The sequence below is a fragment of the Leptidea sinapis genome, chromosome 7 (genome assembly GCF_905404315.1).
Source record: "Leptidea sinapis chromosome 7, ilLepSina1.1, whole genome shotgun sequence".
Classification (NCBI taxonomy): Eukaryota; Metazoa; Arthropoda; class Insecta; order Lepidoptera; family Pieridae; genus Leptidea; species Leptidea sinapis.
In genome coordinates this window covers 10530587-10556134 of record NC_066271.1, presented here as the reverse complement: position 1 = coordinate 10556134, position 25548 = coordinate 10530587, and the positions used below count along the sequence as shown (strand labels likewise).

The 25548-nt window shown below is 36.0% G+C and overlaps 1 protein-coding gene across 7 annotated transcripts in view; it reads left to right on the top strand.

Moving 5' to 3' along the window:
* LOC126965438 (P protein-like) overlaps nucleotides 1–25548 on the top strand; it is a 234307-nt gene that overhangs the window by 105076 nt on the left and 103683 nt on the right. For all 7 annotated transcript variants that reach the window (XM_050809057.1, XM_050809051.1, XM_050809054.1 and 4 more), the window contains exons 3-9: nucleotides 9914–10067; nucleotides 10983–11016; nucleotides 12691–12826; nucleotides 17589–17755; nucleotides 22490–22735; nucleotides 23511–23714; nucleotides 25393–25508. In XM_050809057.1, the coding sequence (XP_050665014.1) occupies nucleotides 12718–12826; nucleotides 17589–17755; nucleotides 22490–22735; nucleotides 23511–23714; nucleotides 25393–25508 (842 nt within the window). In that variant the 5' untranslated portion in view covers nucleotides 9914–10067; nucleotides 10983–11016; nucleotides 12691–12717. The remainder of the gene's footprint in view (nucleotides 1–9913; nucleotides 10068–10982; nucleotides 11017–12690; nucleotides 12827–17588; nucleotides 17756–22489; nucleotides 22736–23510; nucleotides 23715–25392; nucleotides 25509–25548) is intronic.

Genomic DNA, 25548 nt, shown 5'->3' with positions numbered 1-25548 from the left:
TGAATATATCAACAATACGACCATCTGATTCCCTCATCAGGTCATCAATTATTACAAGTTGAGGATTTTTTCCGTCAAACATAGATAAATCAGGTAAACCTTGAAGATAATTAATGTGGTTGAGATTATATAAAGGCTGCATTTCATCAAAGCACCAGGTGATTTGGGTAAAATTTGTATCAGAGATATCATTCAAAAATTTTATAAAATTATTTACGAAAACTGATTTTCCACATCCACTTGGACCAGCAACTATTGCAGTGAATGGATGATTGAAATGATGCATTATCTACTACGTCTATGTGTGTTAAGGTTTAGTATAGTAATGAAACAATCTGTTATTAAACCACCATTTATTTAAACAGAAAAATCTATAATTGAAACAATATACAGTACATCATGTTGTACTCCGCAACTTATACATCTAAATACAATAATCTCTCATTTGGTTTTTTAAAACTATAATAATTAATTCTTAAAATTTAATATAATATTTATTCTATTTTATGATGACCCCAAGCTAAGGTATCAATATTATTTGGTAAAATGTACCGTTTGGTATCATTAAATGACAGACTAGATTTATTTATTCTTTGAGTAAAAATATTATGCTTTATTGACTTAAATCTAAGCATTGAACAATATTCGTTCTTATTTTCAAATAAGCAAGTCTTATAATTTTCCATTTTCATATTCTTAGTAACACTTTTATTAACCGCCTTAGCTTTAGCTGTGAATTTTCCCTCAACATCTAATGCATACATTTTAGATCTAAGTCCTACAAATTCATTAAATATGTTACCATTGTTTTCATCTTTAAAGTAGCCTAACTTCTTTTTGTTGAGTTTTGGATAGCCAAATATATTTTTTTCTGTATAGTCAGAGGTATCGAAACGCAAATGTAAAACAGGTTTTTATATCTCTGTAAAAATCATCTGTAATAATTTGATATATTAAACTATCAGTATCTGTGTACAATAATTTTAATTTGTTTTGAAACTTTTTAAACATATAGTTATAGTGAAAGTCGTACATTAGAGTTTTAGAAATATCCAATATACAAAATCCCAAATAAATAGGTTTATTATGGAACAATTTCGTCTTTCGTAATTGAACTGCAACCAAATTTTCATTAAAAATAGATAAACTATGGAATTCTGGCTTAGCAATTAAATCTTGTGCGCCTAGAATTTTACCCTGATTTTCCCAATGACTCAATAATTTAACATTTACTCTTTTTTCGATATTTTCCATTGTTTTTCCAAACACTGAGTTATTCATTAATTTATAAAAATCTTTTTCGAAATCAGATGTGGCTAGTTTACGCATGCTTGTATTTAAATCTATATAATATTGTAACCATGCGCATTGTTTGAATTTTAAAATTCTATGAATTTTTTGTAATTTTAAACCCATTGTCAGACATTGCTTTAAATTTCTGTAGTGAATCACATATTTAATTTTATTACGAAGGTTTGGAACTAATTTTATGTCTTTTGTATTACCAATACATATATTCTCGGGACATAAGGGTAGGTCAGAATGTAAATCATGCAGTTCAATAGGATATTCTAGATCTACTTCCAAAATAAAACCATATTCATAATCATCAGGGACATCAAAATTAGTTGTGACATCTACCCACTCAAAACCTCCTGTAGGAAGGAATTGAGACATGGCCCATCCGTAAAGGTTATTAGCATCAAGATAAGTTAAAAATGAGTTTGGTGTGTCTTTATCATATTCTCGCATATATTTGTTATTAGCTTTGGCATAACGATTGCTACATTGAGATACACCTCCTCGAATGCCCGATCTAATAAAAGCTATTTGTTCAAAGTCTTGAAGTAATTCTAATTTAATTTTTGTGCATTTTAACATAGCATCCCAACTTAACCCAGGTGCTGTATAATAATGAGCTGGATCTAGACCATATGTTTGCAAACATAAGGCTCGGAAATTTTCAAACACATCTGTTAAAAGTAAAACATCGGTTTTAAGATATAAATCAGAATAATCTGACATATTTTGACAATGAAAGTGTTGCCAAACATCCTTGGCATGTTCATAATCTTCATCGGAAATATGTGTGTCGGTTAATGTATTGTAAAATTTATCGCGACTAGGGAGTGCTGAAAGTTTTAAGGAATCATGTGATGACATAAATTCATATGGATAAATTCCTTTTTTTCTAAGACGTAAAAAATCATTATTATTTGGAAAATTATATTTTAATGTTTGAAATTGTTCTTCCTTCAAATTTTGAACAAGTTTGTCTAAACTACAAGGTAAAAATTTAAACGAATCAACGAATCTCAATTGAATTTTATGATTATTTAATTTTATCGTTTTTGTGAAAGAAATGTACTTTTCTTTCGTTTGTGGAATAATATCAATTTCCCCTTCAATAGAATTTAATGCATGAACAATAAAATGAGAGTCATATTGACTAAGATTGTGTAAAAAAACTGGAATGTGATAGGGGATTCTAAACTTTGTCTTACATACTTCGTGTGCAACTCCTCTAAAATTTCCTGTATGCGAGTCAAAGTATAATGCACATTCACCATTTAAATTAGATTGACATATAAAGCAGTCTTTACATTGCGAAATAATTTCATTATCATTGGAAGTCAAAGGTTTTGGACTTATGACAAAAGAATTTTTTGTGCAAATCACTTCTAAATCTTTATACAACTGATTCATAAAGACATGAGTACAATGAGGACCACTATATGTTTCATATTTTGATAAACTATCATCATATGAACATTTAATATAGTACCCAAAACTATAAACTTCGTGTTTGTGAACATTAGTTGTATAAGGTTTTGATGGATCGTTAAAGCATGTCTGAATTGGATTAAGGAAAGCTTCAAAACCCGCGTATATAACAAAGGGTATTTGTAACATCTTATTAAATTTATCAAATTTTAACAATACTGCAAGAGTACAGAATGAATATACCGCAGTGTGTGGCGAGTACTGCATAATGTATCTATACTTTGAGTTTAATAAGAAGAGTTTGAATGATTTCATCAAATATTTTGAAAATGATACAATCTGCAATGATGTTTTATTATATACTTTATTTAAATCATGTTTTAAAAATAAATAATAAATACAGAAACTGTCTTTTTAATCGTAGTAACGAATGTGATAGAGGTAATTAGTAAATTACCTGTATCACGTTCATGGAAATTTAGACATTGAGTCGCTCACCAATCATTAGCTAAATGACCAGTGATTATTCATGATTATGGATCTGTTTAATTTAAAAGCTAACTTTGAAACTATAAGAGATATCGAAAAACGGATCAGCGCAATCGCTCGGAAATACATCAAAACCCCCAGTTTGACACCAAACTTCTTTTTTTTTTTTTTAGTAGGCATCACGAGCAAGTGAGCCAGAATCGAGGAGCCAGAACCGGCGAATCCCTACTACTGTGAGCCAGAACCGGCGAATCCCTACTACTACTATATTTATTTATGTTCATATCGTTATGATACTACCTCGTGGTAGGCACTGCCTAATTGCCTATATGATATGCCTGGAGGGGAAATAAAAATTCCGGTCCCTAACCACCTACCTACCCAATTCCGGTTCGCGGAATGGGTAGGTAGGTGGTTAGGGGTGTTGCTAAATTATGTACTCATAGAGCAACTCATTATTGGTATAATTTCCGAGTTTTGTCATAATTAGATCATTAGTCGTTGAGCTGTTGTCGACTAAACAAGTAAATCGGAAAGAAATTTTGAGACATCGAGAAAATCGAGTTTCGCGCCATTATAATGTTCCTTAACAAGCAAGGGAAATCAGTTCAGACCATATTGGAAAAAAGGTCATCAATTTGCGGGGATTTCTCTTCAAGTAAAACTATGGCTTACAAGTCGCATGCCCTCTTTAAGATGACCCTCCACAATCGAGGTGACCACTCCGGAAATAACTAAAAACAGTCGAAAAATGAATATTAGAAGATGCCCAACTAAAGAAGTTACAGCGCGCAGAAAAGGTTGGAGTATCAGATACAACCAATTTAAAATTATTCACGACCATCTTGGAATGTAAGACATTCAGTCAAGTTTAAGTTAAGTCAGGGCAAGGTCGGTGCCAAGAATGCTCACGGCGCCTCAAAAACAATACCGCGTGGAGTGTTCTGGTGCATTTTTTAACCGCTGTATGGAAGACAAAGATGGAGTGTTGGCTCGAACTGTTACTGGTCATGAGACTTGGGTTCATAATAATGAACTTGAGTATAATCAGGACTCAGGATGCAGTGGCACACAAAGGCACACCACCACCCAAGAAGTTTAAGGTGTCACTATCGAATGGGAAAATCATGGCGTCAGTTTTTTGGGACTCAGAAAGAATCCCTTTGAACGATTACAAAATTAAAGGTGTCTCCATAACCGGAGATTACTACGCTTTAATCCTAGAGGAATTAAAGGAAGCCATCAAGGGGAAAGAAGTCGAAAAATTTACCAAAGGTGTACTGCTTTTGCAGGACAACGCGCCTGTTCACAAGATCCGTGTTGCGATGGCTGCCCTACAGAAGGTGGGCTTCGAAATTTTGCAACAACTTGCCTACAGTGACTTCCCCGTGACGCTTGTCAAATGCCACTTGGGTATACCAGTAACAAAAAAAATCGAAACATATAATAAATTTACCAACGGCAGTTCTTGGCAAAACGTAATGTCTACTGGGAAAAGAACTGCAAAAACCCAGCACAACATAAATACAATTTTATTTTACAGCCTCATTATAGCCCTTTTTTATCCGGTGCATTCTAAGACTTAGAATACTATCGTATATCGATCTGACAGCCCGATGACCCAAACACATTGACAACGCACACGCTACTGTTTTATTATAGGGGTTAAGTATGAAATTGCCGTTTTATTGTAATAAGTAGGTAATTCAAATTTATATATAACCTTCATGGTTTGAGAGTTTTCTAGTTTTGGGAGTCTGTGTAGTTCTTCTTTTAAAAAATGTGCAAAATTCGATTATTGACTTTCAGTTGTTTTTTTTATTCAGCTTAGACAAGAAAGATGGATACTTCGAAAATTCGAGTGTTTTTTTTAGTACAAGTTCCGACGCGGAAGTAACGCGGCAGAAACAGCGTGCAATATCAACGTTTCGTTTGGAGAGAGTGAAACTTTGATTTGAAGAACGAACCACGTGGAAGACGCCCACTAAGGTGAATAACAATGAATTGAAAGAAATGGTGGATCTGAGCCAAGCTACCCAGGAATTATCGGCATTGTTTATTGTTTGTTATCATACCAACAATATTGACTCATTTGCGTCAAAAAATAAGAAAAATGGGTGCCTCATGATTTGACTGGTCTGCAGAAAGAATCGCGTGTTGAAACTTGTGTTGCCTTGTTGAATCGATACAGAAATTTAAGGAATATTGGATCGGATTGTGACAAAAGGTAATGGTATCATTTTTGTTGGTCTCAGCATGGTGTCTACTGTACCGAACTCCAAACAATGATAGCTCACTAGCAGTGAAACAGCCCCGACTCATGACATCACCTCATACAGCACGAGAAAGCGTTTTAACTCTACAATTAGGAACCATCCGTCACTCTCCGTATTCGTCATATTTTGAATATCAAACGACGAGCTAACGACCACTTATGGGACTGTCAGATCGTTAATACGCTATATTCAAAGTCTAGATGAGGTAGAACACGCAAATTGAAGCGATATAGTAATACGCCGAGAAAATATCAACAACAAAATAACACAAAACCGGTTTGAGCCAGATGAAAATAGATACGCACTTGGATCGGTGACAAAATTCCTTAATGGTTGGTAAATAAAAACAAAATAGACAGATGTAAGGGTGCGTTCATATTGACGATCATCTGTCGTGCGAGCCAATATTATGTTGATATAAATTTAGTAGAACTCTACTGCCGGCCCCCGATGCAACTTGACAGCCCGCGGCGGCTACACAGACCAATTCATTCTTGTAAAAAGGCATAAAAGGCATTTATTTTCTCAAAACTGATTCCTTTGGAATTCTTTTTGTTGTAATTTCTAATATACTAGATACTACTACCGCTTCGGAAACAAATGGCGTTCTGAGAGAGATGAAACGGCGCAAGAAACTCTCCCAGCATTCTTTTTTGCGCTCTTTTAATAAAATATACAATATTGTACCGTCATTGCTATTGCTTTAAGATAATTATAATAATATTCAGCTGTGGATTAGTAGGATTCACGAAAGAGACATTTTTTAATAAAACATTTAAATTTATTTATAGATAATGCCTGAATAGTGGCTGGGACTTTATTATAAAAGTATATACATTTAACCTTAAAGCTATTATATAAACCGAATTGGTAATAACCTCTGGCATCTGGAGACTCCCTGCAATACCTTTGTCGAGTATCAAAACAGACAATTTCATTGTCAATTGTCCATTTTTAACCATTTGCCACGCGAGCTAATCAACCACAATTACAATCGACGCAACTGCGCGCGAGTGAACGACAGAATCTTTGATGCAGTGTCTAAAATCGACAGTGAGCGGCGACTTTGTCCACATGGCAACGTCTATGTTCGATGGTTCTTTACAGTTTGACTAATACTACCACTTACTTTATATAAATCCCCGCGTGATAATATGGGACGTCAGATCCAGGCATTTTTTGGTAACAGGATCATCCACCACAAGTAGCATCATTTCAAGAGCATGACGCATGGACCAGCCATCGCCTCCCTCGATCAGATCTTAAGAAAGGGAACGAACTGCCCCTCAACGTCCACAAGAACTAAACCAAATAACAAAACCTCTACTGACATTTTTACCATTTTGTTTAAATTTGCATATATAGGTATAATTCATAGTTAATATTTCTATAACGAGTTATTTAAAGCTTAAAAGCTTTAGGGCAATTCATACCCAAGCCTTCTTATCCTTGTAATCATCTTTTAATTCGACAATATTCGTCCGACAAACCTTTGTCAAAAACATAAGACTCGTTCGACAGATATAGTTATTACACGTACATCGACATTCAATAAACAAAATACTCATAATTACTCTCAACGTTGAGCGTTAATGTATTAATAGCACTGCTACCGTCACATAATAGTATACACACACGATCGGATTTGGTACGGCAGCACCATCGGACGCAGTCCGGTACCGGACGCGTATGTGGCTTTCCGTTACCACCTCTTCTCCTCGAAGTGCCACGACGCGCGTCGATACGACTCAGAAAGCTGAGCGTAAACGTCTTAAAAACCCTTTTACACCTGGTTGCTCGACAAGCAACGTGCTAGATACGGCTTTTCAGTTACTTAAAACGGTCACGACTCGAGAAACCCGTCTCCATTACCGGGACCTTTTTGTAGACCAATTGAATACGATTTTTTACTAACATACATGAAGCCGTATTTACTACCTCTACTCAGCGACAATTTAATATCGATTTAATCTTTTAACATTAATACTTTTTAAATTTAATAACTGCACGTTTAGTTTTTTAAAATATCTTGAACTTTTGACGGAAATCAACCCAAATGATTTTTAAAAAAAATTACAGCTTGTTTTATTGAACCAATGTAAAATGTTGCTGATAAGGATAAAAATTTGCAAAGTAATATATTACAGAAATGAAAGGAAATAGAAAAATTGAAGAACCATAATAATAAGTCACTGACATAGCCCAAATGATTGCGAAATCGAAGTGGCAGCGGGCAGGGCATATAGTTCGACGGACAGATGGCCGTTGGGGAAGTTAAGTCCTCAAATGGTGACAACGTACCGGAAGACGCAGTGTTGGTAGGCCCCCCACAACCACAAGATACGACGATATGGTCAAGATCGCCGGAATACGTTGGATGAGGGCAGCGCAGGACCGATCGTCGTGGAGATCTTTGGGGGAGGCCTTTGTCAAGCAATGGACGTCTTTCGGTTGATGGTGAGGTTGTATTCCCGTCTCTAATACGTCTCCTCGGATGACCTATTGGATACGCGTTTTCAGAGGCTTAGAGGCAAAAAAGCCATATCAACTTCATCGCACTTCAAGGGGAATAGATAATAACGGAAAGCCATAAACGCGTACCGGACCATATTCGATGATATATCAAATTGTCCAAAGCACAATATTATTAATATTCGTCCAGACCATACTGAGTACGACGCCGGACGAATTGGTGCGAAGCGCCCACCGGACCGTTCGAGCGATGGTACCGTACCAAATCCGACCATGTGTGTAGGCCTTCAAGGCTTATTACACACTTATATTATGAAAATCGAAGGTCACACCTACACAGCTAATAAACACTGTTAATTTAGTACACCGGTTATGGAATCCTATAGTAGAATAAGCAAATATTACATTTTAACAGCCTTGGTATTATGTCGTGTTGTATCTTACGATTGGCTTTACAATACGTTAAAGACGTAAGGCCTTAATAAAATTAATCATAACTCGTTAATATTTCAAGATAGATAATAAAATCTACTAAGTAAGTAAGCCGTCCTCGATATCGTTTAAATATCCTATTGTTAACAGTTTCATTGATAGTTTTACTAGTTTCTATGCGACACTTTGTGTGATGATAAGACACATAAAATAAACATAAAAAATATAAATGCTTCCTAGTCTAAAGTATTCACAAATTGAGCCTTAATACGTCCATTAGTTTGATGTGAATCTCGAAAACGCCACGTAATTTTTTTTTAATGAAAATAAGGGACGAGACAAGCAGCACATTTAGCTGATGGTAATTGATACGCCCTCCCCATTTCAACGCAGTGCCGCTCAAGTTTCTTGAAAAACTCAAAAATTCTGAGCGGCATAACAAGTTTGCAACATTTACCCAGTAATTTCATTAGCTACAGCGCCCTTCACAGTAATGTTTACACATTACTGCTTCACGGCAGAAATAGGCGCCGTTTTGGTACCCATAATCTAGCCAGCATCCTGTGCAATGGAGCCTCCCACAGGAGAACTTGCCAAACAAACACCAACTCCATAAATAAGTTTGTTATCTCATAAATAATATATAAGGGATTACAAAGTTATCTTTGCAGTTAGCATATCTAGAAAACTGGATCGAGATTGCAAAATATTTTTTAATAGTTTTTCCTCAATTTATACACTAAACCTTTTCTAAATTTGAAGCTTCTATGTCTGCTAGACTTTTGATGATCGGTCAGTCAGTCATTCAGTCAGTGAGTGACACAATTAAGAAACTTTCACTGGTTCGAATTAATGGAAATTACAAAAATTCCTTGTTTACACAATGCCTGGTTCCTTACTGGAAACTCAGGCTTCTAGTTTCATCAACAACGGACTTATGAGGAGTAGAAAATGGCCTGACCTGCTTCGAGAAAAGGATGGTACTGCCGTGCCGCTTGTTTTTGCTCGACTTGGCATTTAAGGCGCGGTCTGACTTGGATTGTAAACGCTACAACCAATAGTACAATATTTTACTGGTTTTCTTTTGTTTATTGAAAATATATATATTAAATTGAATAATTATTCGGTTTAAGTTTTAGAAAAACTTCTATTAAATTCTTTAAAAAAAGAATGTTGCTATCGCTGAAAATTCAGAGATTTTAAACTCCAAAGTTTATTTTTGGGAAGCAACTTCCAAATTTTTTACTGGACATATCAAATTATATATAAATATTCTATTCGGTTAAAATTTTTCTTTAAGTCCTTCTTTTTGTAATGTATTTTTTGCGTAGGAATATTTTCATTGCGTTATGTTGTAATCGACTCTCTAAGAATCCAATTTTTGTGAATATTGAGGTATGACCGCGCCTTAAGTAGTTCTACTCATGTGCTTTTTTAATTTCGCCATTGTATCGCCACGCTGTATTATTGTTAACAAAACTATGGAGCAGCAATTAATTCTTTTTTTTTCATTCTTTCAGCGACAAATCCAGCAAGTGCACCGGTAAATCATAATGGCACCGTCCCGGAATCGAAACGGCTACCACTTGTTAAATCCGCTCCGCACCTCAACAAGGCTGATGAAACCTGCCACAATGCTAAGGCTGTTGATGCGGAAGTGGAAACCGATAATGGGTAAGTATTTATTGTAATGTATTAAATTATCCAAATGTTGTAAGTTTTCTTGAGTGAGAATTCCGCTAAGATTTGTTTTCACAAAAATAACAAGTTCACATTGTTAAATGAACAAACAAACTTGGTCTCTTCACCATTGTTACGTATCTCTTCCGGTGTCGATACGTCAAAACAGCCGACCAATCACAGCGCTCCAATTCATGTGATGAGGTAAAAGAGTGGTTATCTAAATTCAGTCGCGTGTCAGAATTTGGGGAGTCAACATCTCCTGAGGATGTCTTGTATAGAGGCGAAACACGTGTTGAATTGAATGATTTTTTAAGAAGTTCAAAGAGCTTCAAAAAACCAGCTACAGTAATTAAGTTATGTAATTGTTACATGGGAAGCAAGCTTGAGTACAGCATGAAGTCTGACTTAGTAAAGTAGATTTTGTAGAGTATAGATGAAGCCACAACCTGAAAGTTGAACAAAGCATTCAAGATTTTACTAACTTTACGTCACTCGAACGGTTAGCTCAGTGGGAAAGAGCGCTCGCACGGAACGCGAGAGGTCGCGGGTTTAAGTCCCGCGCATCGTTTATATAATTTTGTTTTCAGTTTTTTGAGTATTTTTTCAATTAGTTAAAGACAACTAGTAATAACTAACTAAATAATAGTAATATAATAATAACTAAATAATAGTAATATAATATTATATAATTATTTTTTTATTTTATTATTTGTAGTACCCAAAATCAAGCCGGCATCCTGTGCAAAGTCTACAATATTAGGAATTGCAACATTTGCTCTTTTGAGTTTTATGAATGATTAATCTTGGACTACCAGTTACAAATAAATTATTGAATAATGTATGGTGTATCATCTCATAATTTATTGTAAGGTTTTTCCTGTTAAACGATATTAATATTTATTGCAGGTTCGACGGAAAGTTTACCAAGATACAGAACAAGGTATGTAATATATAAGCACCTAAGTTATTCCTGTAACTTCGTCTGTACCTGATCTGATTATAATTTCGAGCATTTAACATGAACCGAGGCTTGGAAACCGAAAATAAATCGAACCGTTTAACGTTTGAGTAAACAGAGCACTTTTTAATCAAATCGATATCAATGTTATAGTTAATAAATCATTGTATTTGTTGGATGCAATCACTAATTCTGACAGTAATCACGACCATCATGTTCACGAAGCATCCTTACACTAACAATAAATTCAAACTCTAAAGGTTGATGCATCTAATAAGTATCCGATTATTTATACAACGTGTTTATATTGAATCCCCATAACTTTACGGTTAATATTTATAGCTAAAAAGAAAAAGAAGAGTCCATGAAACATGTGTTTTAAAATGGGTGTGGTATGCCAATTCCTAATCTTAGCGACGTTGCCAAACATACACTTACAAAGTTAATAAAGGATGTAAGCAATGAAAGTAAGATAGTGACATATTTTTCATTGATAAGTTAAGTACAATTATTCATTATTTGAAGCTTAGTTTGCAGCGTTGTTTTCTCCAAAGAGGATGTAAATACTACGTAATAAGAGGCAGGGCCTTAGTAAAAACACGGACTAGTAAAAAAATAAGGACTCCGTGTCACCTTACATAACAGTGTAGCACCAAAACAAGCCAATTAACGTGTAAATACATAGCCCCACGCACACACTTACACTACTACAGGCCGATAGACGGCCATTATGAGAATTGTCATCGTCTGTGACAGATCAGTTTGCGTCTCAATAAAATATTTAAAAATGCCGTCGTGCGTTGTGTAAAAGTATTAAAACGACACTTTATAAGAATTTGTGGCCATGGATGATTATTTAAGGGAGAAAAAATTGTGTAACTAGTATCCCCCGTAACCGCGCACACACTAGCATACCGGTGCTTCACTTGCTAATATCACGGCGCGGAGTCCTTCTTTTTTTACTCTTCCGTGAGTAAAAATTTTAATTTAGTTTAGTATCTATGAAACGGGAAGTCATTTGACATAAGTTTGAAATAGTAGTAATTACAGTATGGCGATTGGCGACGAAGTATAATCCGGCTAAGTTTGAAAGCGAACAGTTGCTTAAAACGTAGAGGCTTTCGGCTATCTCCGTTTTTTCCAAGATTATAGCGGACACTGCGCGTTTCATACAATCGAGTTAATCGCTTTCTCTTAGAGAGTTTCGCTAGGCTACGCTAAGATATCATACACCATTCGATTCTAATAAACGGTCTCGTTAATACCTTAGAGTTATGGAAATTCAACATAAACACGTTGTATTTAAATACAGTTTATTCTTTTTAACTTTTTATGAAATATTTGATATTATGTAAACACGATTCATATATTGAATGCCAGCACTATACAAACTAATTTGTTATGTATATTACAGCTATTGTGAAATACTCTATTTGATTGAAAACAATGGTTATTGAGTTTCTTGTATGTTCTTCTCACGAGCTCTACTTTTTCCGAACATATAGTAGATTCAGTAATTTATAAGAAATTTTTGTAGTGACGATTCAAAAGCGCTTAGTTTAAGCCTAATTGAATAAAGTTTATTTGACTTTGACTTTGAAGTATTCGCTCAATTTTGTTATTTTCATTCAGACTGACACTTCTAATGTTTTGCAGAAATCTGGAGCGAAACAGTGGCTTAAGATGACATGTCTGCTGGGATGCTGGGTATTTTTCACCGTCGCTTTTCTCATGTATAATGAAAAGGAGGTCATCGTAAGAAACTCCTCGATAGGACCAGGTGAAACTAAAAGTGAGTATTGCCAATACTTTCATAAACAATTTGTTATGCTTTTAAAGTGATAACCCTCACTTCTGGGATTAATACAGAAATAAAATTTGAAAACAAAATTTTATGAACGATGCGGGACTCGAACACACGACCTCTCGCGTTCCGTGCGAGTGCTCTTCCAACTGAGCTAACCGTTTGAGTGACGTATCGTCATAAAATCTTGTATGCTTTGTTCAACTCTCAGGTAGTTCTACGACTACTTCGGACCGTGTTTTCACGGGTACGGATTGGATTCGAATCGGAAGTACTGCGAAAGCGCTCTGACAGCGGTCGATCCATTGTCAATCTGTGCTTAGATTAAAAAGTAATTCACGCTAAAGTAACATTAACCACATAAACCTCTTTTAACAATTCTTTTAAATTTCGTATTACATTTGTTTCGAACGTTTTCTGGGATCTTGTTGTAAAAGCATACATGGGGCACACTAAAACTTTTCCACTTCTTTCTAATCGGAACTATTTGAATATCGAATGTTATATTTTTTTAAATGTTGCAACCTTCTAAGTAATAAAAAACAATTGGCGGGAAATCCTTTGTCAATTGTTTTTATCACGCATCAAAGTTACGTTCTACATACGCAACGAAAATGGAATTAAGTCGGAAAAATTTTAGAGCGATGATTTATTCCGCTCGTCTTCAAAATTCTTTTGGAAGAGAAGCACCTTGCTTGAGCACCGTGAGTCGATGGTTTGCTGAATTTGAAAGATGTCGGATTTCTTTACATAACGAATTTCGTGAAGGGAGGCCTTCCACTGCCGTCAACGAAAATAATGTAACTACTGTTAAGCGGCTAATTGAAGAAAACCCGCGGATTACCTATGAGACAATTCGAGGACTATTGGGGATTGGTATGAGCCAGAAAATTTTACACGAAGAATTTAAAGTTCGGAAACTTTGCTGTTGTCGTTAGATCCCTCATGAACTGACAGCGGAACAGAAGCGGGCTCGCATGGAATGGTGCTCACAGATGCAATGAAGTACGACCACGTACATTTGAATGCTGTTTTTGATATTGTCACAGGAGACAAAAACGTGAATTTATTGTTTTGAAAAAAAAACAGCAATCTTATACAATACAATAGAACAGGCCAGATTATGGGTACCACAACGGTGCCTATTTCTGCCGTGAAGCAGTAATTTGTAAACATTACTGTGTTTAAGTCTGAAGGGCGCCGTAGCTAGTAAAATTACTGGGCAAATGAGACTTAATATCTTATGTCCCAAGGTGACGAGCGCACTTGTATTGCCACTCAGAATTTTTGGGTTTTTCAAGAATCCTGAGTGGCACTGCATTTTAATGAGTAGGGCGGATTAATTAACATCAGCTGAATGTCCTGCTCGTCTCGACCCTTATTTTCATAAAATAAAAAACAAATAAATAGGCAGACAAAAGTAAGGCAGGCAAGAAACGTTGGTAAAAAAATGATCTCATGTTTTACCTCACCTACGAGTCCTATCTGCACAATTAAACTCGAAGATCAAAAGAGTATTAATGCTGAGTGGTATTCGATTTGTTTACCCAGGGTGTTGGAAATAGTTCACGAAAGATGACCAAAAAGCCGCGTTCTCCTACATCATTACAACGCTTCTTCACACACGGCCGACAAAACTAAGGCATTTTTAGCTTCCGAAAAAGTACAACTCGTCACCCAACCTGCACATAACCCCGACCTAGCACCCTGTGATTTCTGTTTTTTTTATATTTTGGTTATAACATGTTGTTTTTTTATGTTACGAAAAAATTTAAGTGTGACCTACGTATTATACATCGCCCCACAAAATACTTACCAACTCGACTAAGCCGAGTAGTCGGCATATTTATAGCGTAGTGTCTGTGCCTGTCTTAACATTACGGGCATAGAAAATTCACTAATATAATTTAATTACCCCACTTAAGTCATTATAATATTATACGCCTTCCTTAGCCGCAACTACTTTAAGTCACCAACTAAGAGCGCTTTCGCACTACTTACGTCCGATCCGAATCCGATCCGTATTCGTGAAAACACGGTCCGAAGAAGTCGTAGAACTATTTCTATGGTAGTTTACGTACTAGATCCGGTTTCCGTCATCCGATATCTTTCCGTCAACCGTTAGAAATAGTATACGACTCCACAGGACCGTAGTTTCAGGGGTTCGGATCGGATTCGGATTGGACGTAGTGCGAAAGGGTTCTAAGTCTACCACGTAAGCTACGTCTGTGCATTTTTTTTGAAGTGGAACTTCTTTAGAATCGTTGTGATTTCAAACTAGATGAAATGAAAAAATAAGTCCATAGAGACTTGTATCCTGCTGGTTTTTTTTAAATCCAAGATGGTCGCCGCGCAAAATTATGATTTCAACATTATGGATATCGTATCCGAGGTTCTCGAGGGTGCAGAGAACAATTTGGGATCATTTTTAAAATCCAAGATGGCCACCGCGCAAATTATTGATTTGTTGATATATCTTATTCCTTGTTATACCTACGTCTGGGTGGAGCGCCAGGATTGGTACGTACAAAAAAAATGACGACGCGGACGGCGCTGCGCAGCTAATTTAACCCGGACAACGACCAGTCTCGGCAGCGTGGCACTCAATAGTTTTGTCTTCCCAAGATTGCTTAGCGGTCGTGTAAATAGTGTATGTTTGTGCGTGCGTCGTTTCGGGCGCTCTATTATTAAGCTAAATGTGTCTATGTCATAAAGCGTTCACCAATGGATTGTCCTAGCTTGCTTGCACAGATATCCTTGGTTGTCCCCAGACCTTATTATAGATAAACGGCCGTTCCCAATATACTATCTACATAGATAGAGATAAATTAGTACCTTCTACTGACGTTAATAAGCTGTCAATAATCTGAAGTTGTCCCAATATACCTGATAAGTCTTTTTTATCGCCAGTTACAAACTTCTATCCCTGGTAAGCTTTAAGTCGTCGCATTGTCAGACAACGTGTATAAGATGAGTTACTTCGATAAGTTTATTGGGAGAGAAAAGTCAACGATAGTTACTATATACCGAGTAGGCCACAACCGGAGATAGACTGAATATTGGCAACGGCCGTAATTGTAGGCCCTTTTATGTAATGAATACCAGGACCATTTTGGGTCAAAACGGCTTGTTGTCCAGGATGTGTCGCGGACGCAACAGTATAGATATTTTTTCATTCGTAATAATTATTAGTCTTCCATATTTTTATTAATATTTAATCCGTATAGAGAGTGATATTGTTATATGCTAATAGGGCTTTCATGGCCCAAAAGAGATGCTTAAGAGCTATGACAGGAGCTTTTTACTTTGATTCGTGTGAACCACTGTTTAAAGAATTACGTATTCTTCCATTTCCCTGTATGTATATATACGAAATATGTATCTTTGTCAAACAACATGACCATTTATTTACAAAAGCAAGAGATATTTATCCGAGAAATACAAGAAACGGTGACAGACTGGTGATTGCACACAAATTTCATAATGCATCCTACGGAAAATGTAGCTATGTCATGTGTATAAAAATATTTAATAAACTCCCTCCAAGCTTACGCGTATTACCCGTCCAACGATTTAAAAAGGATCTTTTTACATGGCTTATAGATAAATGTTTTTATTCCATAAATGAAATGTTGACACATTAGGTTAAATTAAATTGACTTTAAAATATATATTAATTCTAGTCTTTAAATGATGACATTTAAAATAATAATTATAATTTAAATTAACCTAAGTGCTTAAAATATAGAGTTTGTTAATCAATTATAATAATAACTAGAATTTTGTTAATAGTAATTTTGCATGCCAGAAATGGCCGATAACATTGATACATTAAAACTACTTACACCCATTGTTACATGTTTTCTAGCAAAATAAAGAATTTATTTATTATTTATTTATTTATTTATTATAACGCATGCTGTGTTTGCCGTAACTGGCTGGGTCTTCATATCTACTTATAATATGAATGTGTTATTATTATACTAGCTCTACTTATAATACGAATGTGAATTCTGGTCATAACTAAGATGTAAACCTATTAGATGAACGGGCGCAAGAAACTCAGGGGATTTCTTTTCTTTTCATAAAATTTCATTAAAATGTTGTATCGGACAATAAATCTGTGGTATCATTAAGAAAATCATTTTTAATATAAAATAACCTTTACCACACAAACGTTTTAAAAAATCCATTTCTTAAAATATTTGTTTTGTTAATTTTTGTTAGTTCTTTTATTAATAATAATTTAATTTCAAATTCCAATTCAAATATATTTATTTAAAATAGGATGTGACATCACTTATTGTAAGTCAAAAAAACTACCACCCATTCCAAAATGAATGCCTCAGGCCTGAGAAGAACGGGCGCAACAAACTTAGCGGGCTTTTTTTTCATCAAAAAATATGTTAATAAAGTAACATTGTACAATTAAACCTATTATTTAATAGCCTGAGGACGGTCGCTCCATTCCCAATTTGTGGTATCATTATGAAAGTCATTTATGTTATAGTAACCTTTACAACACAAACGTTTTTTAACAATTCTTTGCATAACGTAATACTTTTGTTTTGAACATTTTCTGGGATCTCGTTGTAAAAGTATATACATCGCCCAAAGACAAAAGACTTACTAACTTGACTTAGCCGAGTAGTAGGCATTATTAATTGTGTAGTATATTTCCTTAAAATAATAAATTTATTAATTAATTAATTAAATTATGTTTTAACTAAATCGCATTATATTATTTCAGTGTTTGATCTGCACAAATCGGGCCAGGAAATGTCAATTGAAATTCGATTAAGGGGGCCTTTTGTAAGTGAACAGTCGCAGACGAAACTCAATGATGATGCACTGGCGCAAGCAGCGAGAATGATGGTGTGGCTTGAAGACCTGGGTCGAGGTAGCAGCGTCGATGGGGTAAGTGGTATATTCAAGTCATCGTGCAGCCAGATATGCTTCGTCTTTAGCAGATATAAGCGTTTTGTTTGCTGGAAACTTTGCTGCCTTCCAGCAAAAAGATATAAGGACATCTATGTACTCTAGCGGTCATTGAAAATCAAATTTGCATACAAACTTTTTGATCCTAAGCGATAGTGGCGCCACCTATTTTCTAAAAACTCACACGTATTGAAACAATTCTAAGAGCCCGAACGATAATTATTGTAGCAATTACTAGCTAACCCAGCAAACGTTGTATTGCCGTAGAAATAAAAAAATTCAAAAATAAAAATTGGGGTATAAAAATAGATGTCGACCTATTCTGAGACCTATCAAATATATCGTACTACAATTAGTTTATTCAATTGCCGTCGTGCAACCATATATCGGTTTTATGGATCGAACAGAATAATATAAATATCTCGATCAAAAAATTGTAGATCATAGAAGGGCACAAATTTGAAGTTGTATGTATTTTTCAATGTTGAATCATAATAAAATATGAATAAAAAAAATTGTCAAAAAACATATATTTAGTGGTGGGTCACCCTTATCATTTAGGGATATGAAAAATAAATGTTGGCCGATTCTCAGACCTACCCGATATGCACAAAAATCTCATACAAATCGGTTCAGCCGTTTCGGAGGAGTTTGATAACAAACACCGGGACTCGAAAATTTTATATATTAGATGTATCTATCGTATCGTATCGATACACCTCGCTACTTTGTGTTACTGTGAACTGTCAAAATTATCATCAAAATATAATGAAACTTCAGTGTGCAGTGGGCGTTTATAACAATTAACAAAATTTCGTAGAACAATTTAAGAAAAATGTGGGTTTCATTGAATTTATTGGAAAACACAATAAACTTACGAAAATGAACTAATATACTTAGAAAAACACAATGAAAGTTGGCAAATATTACCAAAGAATAGTTTAGGTCAATTTGGTCATTTATTTTGATTTTCGAATGTGTTCGTGTATATTATTTTACCAGTGGGAGGCTCCTTTGCACAGGATGCCGTTTAGATTATGGGTACCACAACGGTGCCTATTTCTGTCGTGAAGCAGTTATTTATTTATTTTGATTAAAACGGTTACAACACCAATTACATTAATCAAATACATTATACTATTGTTAGACACTATTATGCGAGGACTCACAAAGTTGGAGCAGCAACTGCACCAACACCTCAAGTCTATTAGTAAATAGATCACAATCAGGGCGGGCTTCTACGAGGCCATTAAAGAATTTCAAAACTCGCGGCACCGGCGCCGCAGTGCGTGCGACACGCGGGTTTTTTTTTTCGAGAGGAGTAAAATACATTTACGTATTGAAGACCCCGAAACGGGGCCTATTTGTCGGGCTCGGGTGTAAACACCAACTAAAAACCTCCTCTGTGCTGATAGCCCTGAAGGCTTTTACAGCGAAGCCGGGCGGGGGCCTTGGTGGCCGAAACTGTAGCTCACAGGCGCGGGGCGTCTCGGAAGGAGACTCGAACCTCGGACCACCTGTTCACTAGGCTGGATGGAAAGAAGATCACTAACGATCTAATATATCTGTTAGTCCAGTGGACTCTAGGTTTGAAGAGATTTCGCACTCGCCGGCGAGTGCGGTGATATATGTATGTAAGTATGTGTGAGTGTATGTAAGTGTGTGACTATTTGTGTGTAGTGTTATTGTAGGTGTGTGATTTGTGATGTAAGTGTAAGTGGTGTTAAACGATTACAGGACGAGGAATATCTCGTCGGGCTTCTATCAAAGTGTGTGCATCGTATTATATTAGGTTGTGGCCGCTGGAAATCGTCAAAGCGACTAGTGGCAGCGGTTTGATGTACACGGCCGCGCCTACGTCTTCGAGGGCGGTGTGGTTGGTTTGGTGTCGGTGTTGGTGATGGTGTTGGTGTCGCGTTCGCGATCGTAATATAGTCGTCCGGGTCGACTAGTACGTGTCGAGGTCGCCTCTGTTTGTTCAGACTGTGGTCTAGAGGAGTGTAAGCACATGCCTCCCTCACCAAGATATTAGGGTGCTCGGCCACCTTATCAAAGTAGCGTCGCGATATCTCCTTGAAATGTTGAGCGATGGTTTGCAGCTCAAGATCGCGATGGAGATCTACGTTACGAACGAACCACGGCGCTCCTGTGGCCGTGCGCGTGAATCTATTCTGAACCATTTGCAAACGCCGCAAGTGGCTCGGCGGCGCGTGGGCAAACACGATGCTTGCGTACGACATAATGGGACGTACGATAGTCTTGTACAATGTCACCTTGTGTCTGAGCGGTAGTTTGCTTCGCTTGCACACAAGTGGATACAGGCGGCTAAGGACAAACCGGGCTCTATTGCAAACCGTGCTGATATGTTTTGCGAAGTTCATGTTACTGTTAAACGTAACACCCAAATATTTATAATGTTGGGCCCACGGAATAGGGGTCCCATATAATTTAACAATAGGTATAGGGGCCAAAGATTTTATTTTATTAGTATTACCAAAGAGTACCGCTGCACTCTTTGAGGAATTGACTTCAATCCGCCATTTTCTGAACCAGTCTCCTAGTTCATTAACGGCGGCCTGAACCACTCTTATTTGAGTCGCGAGGCGCCCCCGAGTGGCGCCATAATAAAGAGCCGTGCAGTCCGCATATTGTGCAATTTGCACTTTCTGAGGCTTGGGGAGGTCACTCGTGAAGAGTGAGAAGAGGGTCGGGGACAGAACTGAGCCCTGAGGCACTCCCGACCTGATGGGTCGTGGCGTGCGACACGCGGGTACCGCCGGCAGACGGTGATTTCTGTGTAAGCATTACTGTGTTTCGGTCTGAAGGGTGCCGTAGCTAGTGAAATTACTGGGCAAATGAGACTTGACAACCTATTAAGTCATTTATTAGCGTATAAACGTGGTTCGATCAATATCTCATTTTAAGAGCAGCCAACCCTTAATATTTCAAACAAGCGCTCATACGTCATAGCGCCATTTGAAGGCATATTTCTTAAAAAACATTACTGATACGTATCTTGTTCATTGAAACTAGTATTGCAAAAAAGCTAATTCAGTATATCCCCCCAAATATTTGATTTTTTGCAAATATTTTACCTGAACTTTGTAAATGCCAAGTGAGTTCAACATATTTTTTATTATTTATATTATATAAAACACGCTTAATTTAATTATATTTTTTCGATTTAAGTGATGACGACATATCGCGGTGACAACATCAAATTCAAATATTTTTATTCAAAGTAGGATTTAAAATTACTTATTGAACGTCAAAAACTACCACCCATTCAAAAGAGACTGCCTCAGACCTGAGAAGAATGGGCGCAAGAAACTCAGCGGGTTTTTTTTTTTTAATATAAAATATGGATTACAATGTAATATCGTACAATAAACATTTGTTCATTAGTAACTCCAGTTCCAGTTCTTTACCTAACAATCCTTGCATATTTTGGTGCATTAGGTTTATGACTTTACAATTATTATGTTTACTATTACTTGTACATTGTGTATTTATATTGCTAGAGGAGTCCCCTATTGTCTTATTGACTAATTTAAATAATTTGGAACATATTTCAAACCAGAAACTAAACTATAAGACTGCTCAATAGAAGCAGTGTTAATCAAATAATTACTTTGCTCAATAGGAGCAGAGTCCCACAAGCTATTACACTACTCAATAACAATCAAAACTTTTATTTAAATATTGAATGAATGAATATGAATGTCAAAGTGCTTGTCCCGCTGATATTACCTTTTCAACACAACTTTTGCTCGTAAAGTGAGCCTTATAACATCGTTATTGGGGTCATAAACCGAACTACACGTGCATAATATTACACACTACCTAGTGCACAATAGAATTATCCCTACAAAGTTAAGTGAGTACCTAACTGCAAATTATATTAGAGTAAACAGAGCATTTTCAATTTAATCGGGTAATGCAGTTATTTTTGTAACAACAAAGAGGTTTTATACCGCTGAAAATCTTTTAAAAAATTTCTTATATATATATAATTTTGAAGTAAAAAGTGAAAAAAAACTTGTGTGTTTTAATCATAATATTTTGTTTGTATCGCATTTGTTGCTGTGTGATAAACAATGTTTGCTTTTTTCTTGCAAGTGTGTTGAAAAAGTACGTATGAAACTCGTGAGCAATTTGCTCACTAGACACTCGGCTGATTTACGATTACTGCAAACCACAGCCTCGTGTATAATGAGCAACTTAGCTCAATTGTATCATAAATCATAATATACTATTCCCTCTATAATATGTTATCGTAGAATATGTAACATCAATGCCATAGTAGTTACTTATGCAATTGTTGTGTAATAAGCGGTATTACAACATGAATGTGGGTGATAATAGTATCACTTGAGTGTTTTAATACCTAGTAATCAACAGTTGCATACAAGACTTTATCTACACCCATAATATGAATCCTCTATAAAAGATTCTGAAACAGTTAGCTTACTGCTTACATCAAAATAGCCAGTCTTAGTAACCATTACATCATACAAACGTGTGTTGTAATGTTGTACTGAATTTCATTACAACACTCGTTTGGATGATGTATTGGTTCTTAGGACATTGGGTGTTTTAATGTTGGCAATAAGCTAACTGTTTCAGAATCTTTAATAGAGGATTTAAAGCATAGGTGTAGATTAAATTAAAAAATCACTTTTAACAAACGACTTTTAAACATATTCTTTACAGATGTCAATTCAATGGCCCATTGCTTTCCAAAATGGCGACTATGATTACACTGCGGGCGAGCCGAGAACAACAATATTGAAGTTGAAATCCAATAAAACGTCGGCGTTTGTGCTGCGCATGCGCTCCACAGCCAATCAGACAGCGCCGTTCACGCTGAGCTACACTATCAGTCCAATAGATGCCGCTACTGGTGTCGTCTACGCTTGTATACTACTGTGCGGCCTCTATGTCCTTATTATATTTGAGGTAACTAGCTATGCTTTCTATATTAAAATTCAAATATTTTTATTCAAAATAGGATATGCTGTCACTGATCGAAAGTCAAAAACTACCACCGATTCGGTAATGAATGCCTCAGACCTGAGAAGAACGGGCGCAAGAAACTCAGCGGGCCTTTTATTTATTTTCGTATAATTTACATTTCTAATGTTAAATTATTGTTGAATTATGTTGATGGATACAATACATACAGAAACTATAATATAGAGGCCAGATAATGTTTTTTTAGTTGATTTTTAAAGGAGGCTAATGATTGTGCTTGACGGATAGTAAGCGGCAGTTGATTCCAAATAGTGATGGCATTGATGGTGAAAGAAGAGTTATAGCTATCAGGTTTATGGAAAGTAAATAATAAGTATTTATTTCGAAGCAAAATTACGCCATACAAAAGAAAGAATACCAACTCTTGAAGGTCGTTAAACTAAGTAACTTGCACGTATAAATATTACCACGAGAGTAGAGTCGAATTACCGTTTTTGGTTAACATTTAGGCTACTTGGAGTAATAAAAGTTTCAAGGAAAAGTTTTTAGAGCAACCGTTGCTCTATTCTATGTCTGAGGATTTATTTAATGAATCGATAAATTAATATTAATTGTAATTCAATTTATAATTTTATATGGTTGAGACTGAGTTTCTTGGTCCTGTTATTTGAGGGTAGACTATAACTTTTCAATAAGTGATTTAAAAATCCAACGCAAATACAAATATTTGAATTTGGATTTGGAATCTTTTCTCCCACAGATTATTAATAGAACAATGGCGGCTATAATAGTCGCTACGACAGCTCTGGCAACACTCTCCGTGTTTGGCGAGAGACCGTCCCTACCTGAGCTTATATCCTGGCTGGATGTGGAGACATTACTGCTTCTCTTCAGCATGATGATCCTTGTGGCTATCATGGCGGAGACAGGCATGTTTGACTACTTGGCTGTATATACTTTTGAGGTATTATATATTAATTTTATCAAGTGGGCGTTAAGAAAATTAGTATGATATTATCAATTCCTTAATCATTTGTTAAATCCGTTTTCAAATCAAGTTTTTTTATGACAACAAGGGAGGACGAGAAGACGAACAGGACGTTCAGCTGATGATAATTGATACGCCCTGCCCATTACAATGCAGTGCTACTCAGGATTCTTGAAAAACCTAAAAATCCTGAGCAGCACTACAATTATTTCGCTCGTCACCTTGAACAGAAGATGTCAAGTCTCATTCCCACCCAAGCACCCTTCGGACCGAATAACAATAATGCTTACACCTAATTGCTTCACGGAACAAAAAGGCGCCGCTGTAGTACCCATAATCTAGCCGACATCCTGTGTAAAGAAGCCTCCTACTGGTAAATACTTTAAATCGCCTCTTACGACGGCCTTGGGCCTGGGACTTCCCTATTCTATTTATGCCCCGGGGAAGCACAGGATAAAAGTTATATAAACCACCGTGATTTTAAACGCCATACTGTAGATAGTAAGTAAATATTATGCTCTATAAAAATAACCTATCCAACGTGGTACCACGTACCCTTACTAACTTTAATAAAATCTTTTGTAATAGCGTAATTATCCATTCCTACTCTGTGCTAACAGTAATAGTGTACATACTCATTTATATTCCACTATGGTCGACGTCTTACCAATTTCTTTGACAGTAATTATGATAAGAAATAAATTAATAATAATCCAAAGTATTTTAGTAATTATTGTTTTATAATTGGGTAATTATATAAGTTTTCATATGGATATATAGGCCAATAAAGTCGGAACTGTTCGAAAATAGTTTCTAAAAAATTTACGAGTGCACCATCCATTATACAGCCAGAGTGTAACATACCACTGATAATGTTCCAACTTCACAAGAATGATAATAAAAAGGAATATTGCTCAGCAGTGTTCTTTGAAATATAGCTACCCTTCGAGAAAATACGGCCCAAGAATCCGGTACTATATAAAATTAAATACTAATTACCCTTATTCTAGAGCAGCCGAAAGTCAAACATTTCTGTAATCAACTTCCAAATTAAAGAAGCTGCGAACATAATGCCATCTTTCCATGATATCAACGCCGGTGTGCTCCAAGACTATGTGCTCGGTCCTATCTTATTCACAGTTTACAGCTAATTTGCCACAAACGCATGAAGTAACTATCTCTATATTTTTAGACGACATGGTGATACTCATATTCTCAGCAACCTGCCAAATTCCACAAAACTGTTTTTCAAAACATATTTACATGGCTCATAAAATTGGAACATGTGCATCAAAATCAATGTATGTTACTTTTTCTCTCTGAAGAAGGCCATTCAGCTAAACGATGTTCAGCTATTTTAAATTACGAAGCTGTTTTAACAATAACTAATAGTTATGATTGTATGTAACAGTTAATTTGTCAATCCATTTACGAAATTTGGCATAATATATTCCTCTGTAAAAACCAAGTTTTACTCCACCTACTTTCTCGGTTTCACTTTTTTGTTGTTTATTAAAAAGTTAAATAAATCACGCATTAAGAAAAATGTCCTCACTTACCCACCGTGTCACAACACGGTGAGTACACAGTTTTGAACAGTCCAAGTTTCCATGCACGTCTTCTTCTTTTTAATCTTAATTTTTTTAATTCACAGGTGACAAAAGGAAAGCTATGGCCTTTAATTACAGTTCTATGTGCAATAACGGCAGTATTATCTACGTTCCTCGATAACGTAACAACAGTATTGTTGATGACACCAGTAACAATAAGGTAACATATACAGATTCGACCCTCGTTGCTGTAAGTACTA